At 35.5% G+C, this 10,241-nt stretch overlaps 1 protein-coding gene across 6 annotated transcripts; it reads right to left on the reverse strand.

The window, feature by feature from the left end:
- Positions 1–3,261: 3,261 nt before the first annotated feature.
- Positions 3,262–8,035, reverse strand: LOC120071635 (N-acetylglucosaminyl-phosphatidylinositol de-N-acetylase). Of its 6 annotated transcripts, XR_005480304.1 has the most exons (13): positions 7,668–8,035; positions 7,514–7,585; positions 7,214–7,319; positions 7,069–7,129; positions 6,422–6,492; positions 5,936–6,000; positions 5,574–5,618; positions 5,399–5,479; positions 5,190–5,257; positions 4,694–4,742; positions 3,979–4,139; positions 3,626–3,778; positions 3,262–3,515 (listed from the first exon to the last, which is right to left on the reverse strand). XR_005480304.1 is itself a non-coding variant. In XM_039023994.1 (12 exons), exons 3-12 carry the CDS (start codon positions 7,305–7,307, stop codon positions 3,712–3,714), a joined length of 762 nt encoding a protein of 253 aa, XP_038879922.1. In that variant the 5' UTR covers positions 7,308–7,319; positions 7,514–7,585; positions 7,701–8,035; the 3' UTR covers positions 3,265–3,711. The 6 variants fall into 6 exon arrangements, 5 of the variants coding, with proteins under 5 accessions (XP_038879922.1, XP_038879923.1, XP_038879921.1 ...); XM_039023994.1 differs by having other exon boundaries at positions 3,265–3,778; positions 7,701–8,035; XM_039023995.1 differs by having other exon boundaries at positions 3,265–3,778; positions 7,514–7,591; positions 7,701–8,035.
- Between the last annotated feature and the right edge of the window lie 2,206 nt (positions 8,036–10,241).

Genomic DNA, 10,241 nt, shown 5'->3' on the forward strand with positions numbered 1-10,241 from the left:
GACGTTCTCTTTGCCCTCGACTTCGAAACTATCCCAGGCACAAATTTACTCAAACCCTGTCCCCTTGTAGGAACTCTCGGTGTTTGGACTTCTTTCCTCTCATTCTCCTCCTCTTTGGAGGCAGAGACTTGTGTAAAATGTCCAGCTCAACAACATGACACTGTTCCAAGACATACAGAATGTCTTGGGGGGCCTTCTCTTTCATGGTTTCGACTGACTCGTGAGTAAAGTCCTTCTCCAACTGGAGGGTCGAGATCATCATCCCATTTGGCTGTTTGATCTCGGCATGCACAACGGTGGGCATAGACCCTGTGATCACTAAATACTTGGTGAAGGCTATCGGTATTACCTTGTGCTCAAGCAAGAACTCCATTCCCAACACCACTCAAAGTCACCCATCTTGACGATCACGAAATCGATAGGGCCGCTCCAGTCCCCCAACTTTACGACTGTTCTCTTTGCCATTCCTGTAATCGACAAGGCCGCAGAGTTCATTACTTTCATTTTACTTGCGCCTCCTTCCCAACGAAGATTCAGCCGTTTAGCTTCTGTTTCGGACATAAAATTATGGGTGACCCTCGAGTCGACCATGGTACTTTTGGCCGATCTATGGTCGACCCAAGCAACAACATACATCAGTCTGCCTCTTTGGGATCCTTTTGTTTCTCCTACATCCTTCTGGAGGGTAGCTAAAAATCTTAGGGGGACTCGTGGGGTTCTATCTTCCTTTGCTTGTATATTCCCGTCCTCTACCTAAACAGCTTTGTCTTTCTAGTCCGAAGCTAACGAGGCCTAAGCATTAAAGGCTACTCGTTCCAGACGTTCGCTCGCCTTGTATTGTCCTTTGCATATATAACAGAATAAAGGTCGATAAAAATTCTTCTGATTCTACCCCTACTACGTATTTCCAATCGTCTGCTGAGGTGATTTACTATCCCCACTAGTGTCTTTATCTCCCTCACTATTTCTCGATGGCCTCGAACCATTGCTCTTTCTCCCTCTATTAGGAGATCTCGAGTGCTATCTCATCTCTTGAGATTCATCAATCAAGTCAAACAACTGTTCGGCCGCTGCGTATGCGGCTGGGAGATCCTGTAATCTCTATTCATACAGTTTTTTTTTTGCCTACGGTTTCAGGACTTCGACAAAACATAAAACTTTATTTTTTTCAAACATATCTCTTATGTCCAACATCAACCCGACAAATTGATTCACGTAGTCCCTAATAGTACCAGTATGTTTCAATTCCCATAGCTTATGTCTTGCCAAAATCTCAATATTTTTTGGGAAGAATTGAGAATGCAACTCTTGTTTCAGTCTCTCCCACGTGTCGATGGTACTGACCCTCCTTGAATGTCATGAAAAGGGAACCTCCACCATAACTTGGCACCTCTGCTAGGTGCATATCGTCGCTAGGGTAATCTTCGACTCTTCAATCGCTGTGTTCGTAGCTCTGAAGTACTGTTCCATGTCAAAAATAAAATTTTCTAGCGCTTTCGCGTCGCGAGCCCCACAGAAGGGCTTAGGCTCAGGTACTTTTACCCTGTTGAATTGGACTGCACCCCCGACTGGGGCTTGATTTCCCACCACTCTCATGGTGAAGTTAACTCTTACACTAATGTCCGCAATCTCTGCTCGGATGATATCAATGGTGGCTTAAAAGTCCTCAGACAATTCAGTCACCATCTGAATTATTGCTCTCTGTGAGTTGTCTAGTTCTTTGACACGCTCTTCTATAAAGGCAACAGAGCCCGACAAACCATCATCATGCTCGAGAGGCCCACTTTTCGTAGCTTTTGCCTATAGGGTCTCAACCCTTGTCAACAATTCCCTGATAGGCATCCCGTCTAAACGGCCAACCACTGCTTCAATTTCATTGACCATGTCAGCGACTTCTTATAATCGAGTTTCTAGGAATCGAACCTGATCAGGGACTTCTATTAGATAGACCATTTGCTCTTCTATCTCGACCAATCGGTCAACATGAGACTTGCCCAACTACTCTGTAGCAGACATGATCACAGCTTCTAACTTCGCAAGCCAACCTAACTCTGATACCGCCATAATCGCACTTTCAGAAGCTTCACTTAGCGATTGTGCAGCACTTGTTTCCTCTCACAAACAAATCAGCCAATTCAAATACGAAACGCCAATGGTACACCGGGTGCCTCTCGCAACCTCCACCCCCGTTTTAGAGAAAACAGTTTTAGAAAATGGATTTGGAGAAAAAGGTTTTCGCAAACGATTTGAATGTATGAATAGAGAAGAGAAAGATTGTAGTAGGCTAGAAAACAAGAAGCAACAACAACCGCTTTATAACATACCACTGTGGGTGTGGGGAAGTAATGGTTAGTCTTATCTCCATATAGTGCATTCTAAACAAAAATACATCTGTCACCCTTGCATATGGAAATAGGCGAGCGGTCACTCACTAAGAAAAATACATAGAAAACAAACTACATTGCAAAAGAAAATACATAGAATGAAAGCATAGTAAAAAGAGGTGGAGGCAGACATGCGACCATGCGGCTATGGACAACACGCCCTAGACAAGCATGACCGTGACACAAGGCGCTGCAAGGCGTGCACAAGTGCAACAAGGCAAGCGCCTCATTGGATCTGCACGCCTTAGCACCACAGGAGGCGCAGAGGCCTCCGATCACCTTGCCTCTCGCCTCAGGCGCGCGCCCGAAGTCGCCTCAATAACATTGCTTCTCCTCAAAATTGACCCTTTCATTTTACTCATTTAATTAATTAAAATTTTCATATTCCAATGTCTCCAACGATTGCCTCTTTGTTTTCATATTTCAATGTCTGCCTCTACATAAAATTGACCCTTCATTTTCCCCAATTAATTACAAATTTCATATCCCATATTTCACATTTTCTCTTCCTTTATTTTCATATTCCAATCCCTTCACCAAAGAAAGAGATGGAGGCCACGTAACAAAGACAATTGGAGGAAAAAAAAAAAAAAAACTCCATCCATGATTTTAGACTCATGCCAACCACATTGGTGGATTAACGAGTACACAATTTTTATCACAACCAAATCCACCCTATTTTTGTCACTAGGTCCTTAACCTTATTTCTAAAACCTATTTCTTCAACCACTATTTTTTAAAAAAATTTCTTCGATACTCTATTTTTATCATTATTTTGAAAAACTACATTATTCTTGAACTAGTCCGTACTTACGTTGCAGCCTAATTCTCAGACCTTGAGAGTGCTAGAAATTTAAATGTATGAGAACATTTCATATAATTTTTCGATCCAAATAAATATTTAACATCAACATTATTTCACATAACCACGAGTATCTTGACCTACAGGTTTGCAGAGAATTAGTATAAAACCATGACCTAATACATTTTTGAACTAGATAGAATGACCAAGTCCACATTCCCAATTTGGTCTTAGTTAGGCTCAAGCTCGACTTCTAACGAACGAGTTGATGCCAATCAACAATGTTTCACCAGCTGAATTCCATGTTAAGTTACAGACAAAGCCAAGTCCTACCCAAAGATGAGTAAAATGAACGTGTGGTGAATTATTAATACTGTAATAAAACACAAATCATTAGAACGCATCGGGAAATAGGGAGAGACTCCAATCTAAACCTCACATGAAATGAAGAAATTCTGATTCCACACTTCCCGCAAAGTAGATATCTGTAATGTTGTAACGTCGCATGGCATAATAACCGCACAACTAGTTAATTCTTTTGAGTGTGTTGACAAAGGTATAACTGGAAAAAGTAACAAAGAGTTTCCGAAACCTGCCAAATAAAAAAGTAGGGCAATTAAAACAACAGGTTTTTGTGTTGTCCAGCGAACCAAATCCAAATTTCCTTATGAATGGAATGGGAATGGGATAATGAAATAAGTGTAACATGGGAAGCTCTCAAATAACGCTCAACTATGATAGTAGAGTTTATGCTCTAATCTGACTCAAATAAAATTCACAAAACAAACATACCAAACCCATTGGCTTGCGTGCTGTGCCATTGCAAGGAAGCTTTGTCGTGGGCATTCATTTAACAAGCAATGAGTTATTCCACGTGTGTGCTCTTCGGAAAACAAAATAGATAACCAGATATCAAATGGTCCGCTATACTTCCGCAGTATGTTGGTACTGACCTGAGAATAATCAAGCAAAATTACACATAAACTCCTGGAAAGGGAACTCAGAAGTTGATTACGCAAACGTGGCTAGGCTACGATTGACCTGAAAAGGTTTAGGTTTACTTTTGTGTGAGATGTCAACGGAAAATAGAGAGGCTTTCTTCTTAATCTAGTAGAAAAAGAATTGGACACAGGAAAGGAGAGATTTTGAATTTTGTACTCTGGAACAAATCTTAACAGGACAGAGGGTAACTTGGAAGTTCACATTCACTTAACATGTCATATCAACAAACCTAAAGTCATTTATGAATTTAATCAATTTTAATCATTCATTGAGCCATAACTTGGCTCCCATCTCATTGGTAGCCTCATCACAGAAAAGGAACGAATTACTTAAACATCCTTAAAAGATATTACAGAACCCTCAACTTCAAAGCATTCACCAATCGAAAAGGAAACTCAACTTATGAAGTGCAGGAATTCTGCAAGTGAGGGATCGTAAGTCATGAGTTAACCATCGTAGAAATGTGATTAAATGAGAATCAAATATGTCAAAAAGGAAAACTTACTAGTTCCCATGCCTCGAAATTTTCTGGAGCCTTATTGTGTAAGAAACCTCTGTTTACAGCATTGGAAAAAAGGTAAATTTTCTTTTTTTATTAGAATGGAGAAGCAATGCATCATTGATTATACTACCCATAGAACTGATAGTGAGAATTCTCTTTTAATTAATAATAAATAACAAATAGAAAGAAAGAACCAGTGCAGACGTCTACAACTCACTCATTTTTTAAATATGTCATTACCTTTAATGAATTATTCCTCATTATAGTACTCAAGCAGAGCCCCATGACATTATCTTTTGTTTACAAATGGGTAAAGATAAATTATTTGAGCAACATAAACACTTAAATTCCAAGATTTCAGCAATAAATGTTGCTTCCTTTAAAGCCCAGCTACAATGGAGACAATTTACATCTCAGGAAATAATTTTTGAGAAAACAAGAAATGCTGAAGGAGGCAGTAAGAAGAATAAAAGTAATATAAGTTTATAAGCCAGCTTACCGCACCCCGTTGTGCACATCACGATGATTACAGTGACCGGAAACTCCATAGCTGTCGAAAGTAATAATCTGTAAAAGTCATAAAAAATGAAAGAACAGAACGTCAGACATGTCAGATAGAAACCAAAAAAGTTATGCATAACCAAAAGTGAGCATAGATATGATTTCAACATTGTACCAGTAACCAGTTTAATAGATCCAATATATTACCAAGTCAATCTCATGGCTTGATATTTCCTGTTCAATAATCTCTGCCAGCAGTTTATGATCCCACACTTTGCCAAAACCATCCTGACGGCATTATTATATTGGATTACAATCTTCCCATAATATGTCAAGTAGTGACAGTATAATCAAATTCAGCCAGACAATTTTGAAGTCACACCTGCAAATCTGGATGGTCCAAGATCTTCACTTGACCGAGGGGAACCTAGATTTCATAACAACAAAAACAGACTTTGATACATGAAAATTAAAAAGGAAAAAAAAAAGTAACAAAATATTGAATAAAAAATTCATGCGTGCAAAGAGGATTGAGGATTTATGACAGGCAACTTTTAACCTCATAGGTTCAATATTCTAGGCCAAACTTAACATCAGAGAAGCTAATTTTATTTTATTTTTCTTCTTTTCTTTTAATTTATTTTTTCTTTTTGTAAAAAATACCTGCTTTCATTGAGAAGAAAGAAAATGTTTAAGATACTAGAAAATTATGTAAAAAGTTTATTTTATTTTAGGCTCAAACACCTTAAGAACTAAGGAAGCTTTGTATAGCTCTTCTCTTCTCACGGTTCCTATGCCATCTGCATTACCTACATAATAAACGAAGAACATAAAAATAAAAAATAAGTGGTTGTCTGGAAGCTATTCCAAGAAAAATATGTTTGAATAATTGGTTGTCAAAATTCTCTCCCTGGTTTTTAGAAGTCTGTTGTTATGGTTATGGATGACTTGTTCTTCTAAAGCAACCAGAGTTGATCTTTCTACAAAAAAAAAAATCATGTGTTTATGGATAGTGATCTTAAACGTACAAATCATTTTATCATTTATAAGTCGCCCTCTCAAAACTTTTGAAAATAATCCTGATAACAAAATAAAAAAAAAGTTTTGAAAGCAATCCTCTTAACAATCCCAAAGGTATGAAGTTGGGATTTCGCATGATGCAAGTTAAGATTTTGCTACATGAGTAAATAAAGAAAGAAGGTCAGCTAGTGAATTTTTGAAGTGCAATACCAATCGACATGCATAAAATATGAAGCTTATGCCCCCTTGATGTAAGGAAGTTTATTGTTGGAGAAAAAAACCTGCAGGTGTTTAGAAAGCACAATAGCATCAGGAGTCATAAATAAAAAGTAAACTAAATATTGAATAAAAAATCCAAGCGTGCAAAGAAGACAGAATTTATGACAGGCAACTTTTTATATCAAGCCCAAAATTGACGGCTGAACTGCAGAAACTTTTAATCCAGGAACTAATTACACATAATACATAATGAGAACATCAACAACATTGTTACATCAAATTGGAAAGAAGGAAGGAGGAATTGATACAGGAAAAATGGGGCCAATTCCAATGATATAATACATTATAACAAAATTTAATAATCTCTAAAACTTTCTGCTTGTAGATAGTATTTTGTTTTTAAACAAATGTTCACATATTAATTTTTTGAAGTCCTAGTTAAATAGTTGGTCTATTAATCTGAACAAATATAAATGGAAGTAGTTACAGTTCAATTTTGAGCAAGGAAAACAAAGTAACCGATTTTCTTTAATAAACAATGGGCAATAAGATAGAACTTATGACAAAATTTCCTGTCATTGGAGAAAGATATAAACCCAGCAAGAAAAATGAAGAATGGAGACATCTAAAGTGCTTACATAGACTCATCATCTGGATGGGCAATGACCAGCAAGATATTTCTCTTTTGAGGAGTGACATCTAAATGTTACAGGACAACAGATAAGAGTATTTTAATGTAAAAGAAGAGATAAAATGTAGAACACAATAGTCCATGAGTATCACCATTTAAGAAAGCACTCCTAGAAGATGAAAAAATTTTGCATAATGAAGCAATCCAAATAACAACGAAGGCAGAAATAACCAAGAGCCAAGCCATCAAATAACTCTCCTGAAAACAACATTTACAAAGAAATATATATGTATTAGTATTAACACGAGAAAAAGGAAAGATAACATACAACAAGCAATAAATTCTCAGCACCTAGGACTCAAACTAGGCCGTTACTAAGATCCAAAATCTATGGGTAAAGCTAAAATCCAACTAAAATTGAATGAGTAACCAAAGGTTCACAAGAAACTCACCAAAAATTTACCAAAATCTAACAATGGTCTTAAACTTGATGGGCCACCTCAAAATCCCCTCAAATCTTGAACCTAAACCTCCAAACATAGAGAGTTTCAACAAAAAAAAAATTAATAAACCAAAGCAGCTCCAAACTCACATAAAATTGCTTACCCAGAATCTAACAAAAAATTTGGCGAAATCTACCAGCAATGGTGGTTCAACTCGTCGGTATTGCTGGACGACGCGCGGGCGGCTTGAGCCGGCTGGAGTAGGAGCAGCGGTGAGCGGCGGCTGCGATCGTGGCGGTGAGCAGCTGGAGATCCGGCTAGGCTGGAAGACGGCGCTGGTCGGAGGCTTCGATGGAGGAGCGGCGGGGTCCGACGTCGACGGCGGCTGTGCGACGGGTGAAGGGAGCGGACGGCGGGAGAATGGGAACGAGCGTTTTCGTTCCTTTTTTTCTTTTTCTTCGCGTCCGTTCGACGAAGAGGAAAAGAATTTTCCTTTTTTTTTTTTTTTTTTTTTTTTTTTTTTTTTTTTTTTAATTTCATCCCTTATTTCCAATATATATATAATTATAATATTTAATTGATGTTTTTTAAATATAAAAAATAAATTCAAAAATATTTACAAAATATGACAAAATTTTAGAACATAGAAGTTATAGACACGGATAGAAGTGTCTACCATCCTAATTATGGAGACCTTTATTGTTCATGACAATCCATGATAAAGTCCACACACACATTCTCCTACTCCCATTCTGGTACGTTCAAGGGTTGCAACAAGCCAAGTCTGCGGGTCACTGGCTGACACACTAAGCACTTGCTAATGAACTCTGGTATCTCCCTTTTATCGTTCCACCAGTAACAAAAGATGTATCGAACATATATATATATATATATATATATATATTATATATATTATATATTCAGGGCCATCTGGTGCAAATATTCAATTTATCTTCTCTCATTTTTGTATTGGGCCTCAAATGTTTCTCCCTCTTTCCTATTTCTTTTTTCATTCTAGGGCTTTAGCTTGTCCTTGAGTATAAATAGCTATGTATATCATTAAATTCAATAAAAAAGAGAATGTACAAAAAGAAACCCTATCGACTTCTATCCTTTAGGGTGAAGAAAGGTTTCTATCTTTATTCAAAATTCTGCTTTTAAAATTTGTATTTTAATTGTATGCAGAATTAAAGATTTTGGATGCAAAATTGTTTACACTATATCATCTAAATGAATGTCGTCTCCTTCACGATCTCATATCATACTAGCTCGATAAATTCTCATAAAAAATCTCAGAAGCCACTGAAAGTTCGTTATTTTCTCGAGAAAGAAACGAGAAAAGAGTGAGTATCTTTATAACAAAAACATAGAGTAGTTTAACAGATTTTTCTAACATTGGAGTGAATTTTCAATTTTTCTGTAGGGCATTAATCCGAGTTTCTATCCATTGCGTTTAAAACTTTCCTTTTCTTAAGCTCTTTTCGGATGACTTCTTAGAATTAGGAAATGAATTTGTTGTTAATCAGCCATGGGCGGGTTATCAAGTTTAAAACTTGAGCAAATTCATTGCTTATTGTTTGTTCTCTTTCCTTATTCTCTTGTTATTTCTGCCTTCGTTGTAATTTGGATTGCTTCATGCGAAATCCCAACTTCATACCTTAGGGATCGTTAAGAGGATTGCTTTCAAAGTTAACAGAATTGTTTTCAAAAGTTTTGAGAGACATAAATGATAAAATCTCTAGTTGTAGATGTCTACGCTGTTTCTTTAGTGACTCTAATTACATACAGTGGCTCTAATAAAAAAAATTCGTTTACCTTTTTTCCAATGCTGTAAATAGAGGTTTATTACACAATAAGGCTCCAAAAAATTTCGAGGCATGGGAACTAGTAATTTTTCCTTTTCGACATATTTGATTCTCATTTAATCAAATTAATTTAATTTATCAGTTATTCAATTCTTTGCAAGTTTTCAAATTAATTCCTTCTCTGATTTGAATGATGGCACGTAAAAAAGAAATTGAATATTCTTCTTTAATTTGAAAACAATCTAATGTAGATATTTGGTAATAAAATATCTGGTAATCAAAGATGATTGTATTTGATTGTGCATGGAAATACTATTACAATTGTGTGAACAAAAATAGTGTTTGTGTTTAATTTATGGAATTAAACATGAAAATTTTATTATAATTGCAATACATTAATAATTTAAATAATAAATGATATTCGATATATCAATAAAAAGTTAATTAATTATGAGTCAATAATAGTTTTAATTATAAATATTTGAAGATCGAGTAATTTATAATTAAAATTAACCAATTATGCATTTAATGAACATCATACTAATTATAATCTAACATTTAATCATCTTTATTATTAATTAAGTTCAACATTAGTAATTTTACTTTTAATTAAACAATATAAGAAAATATATTTTAATGAATAATATATTATATAAAATGTGAAGAAAATGAGATAAAAACATGATATATTAATAAAGAATACTAAAAAATATTTTGTAAATATGTAGGTTAATAATGAATGGAGTAATAAAAATTAATCACAATAAATGATTAACTTTTTATAAATAATCAGTGATGATTATATGCTCATAATGAATGATTAAATTAAAATTAATCTCCATAAATTACTTGATTATTAAAAAATAATAAAGTAATAAATTATTATTATTGAAAAATGAAGTTTAATACTAAATAAATTTAATGAACTCCAG

The sequence above is a fragment of the Benincasa hispida genome, chromosome 2, assembly GCF_009727055.1.
Source record: "Benincasa hispida cultivar B227 chromosome 2, ASM972705v1, whole genome shotgun sequence".
In the NCBI taxonomy this organism is placed as follows: Eukaryota; Viridiplantae; Streptophyta; class Magnoliopsida; order Cucurbitales; family Cucurbitaceae; genus Benincasa; species Benincasa hispida.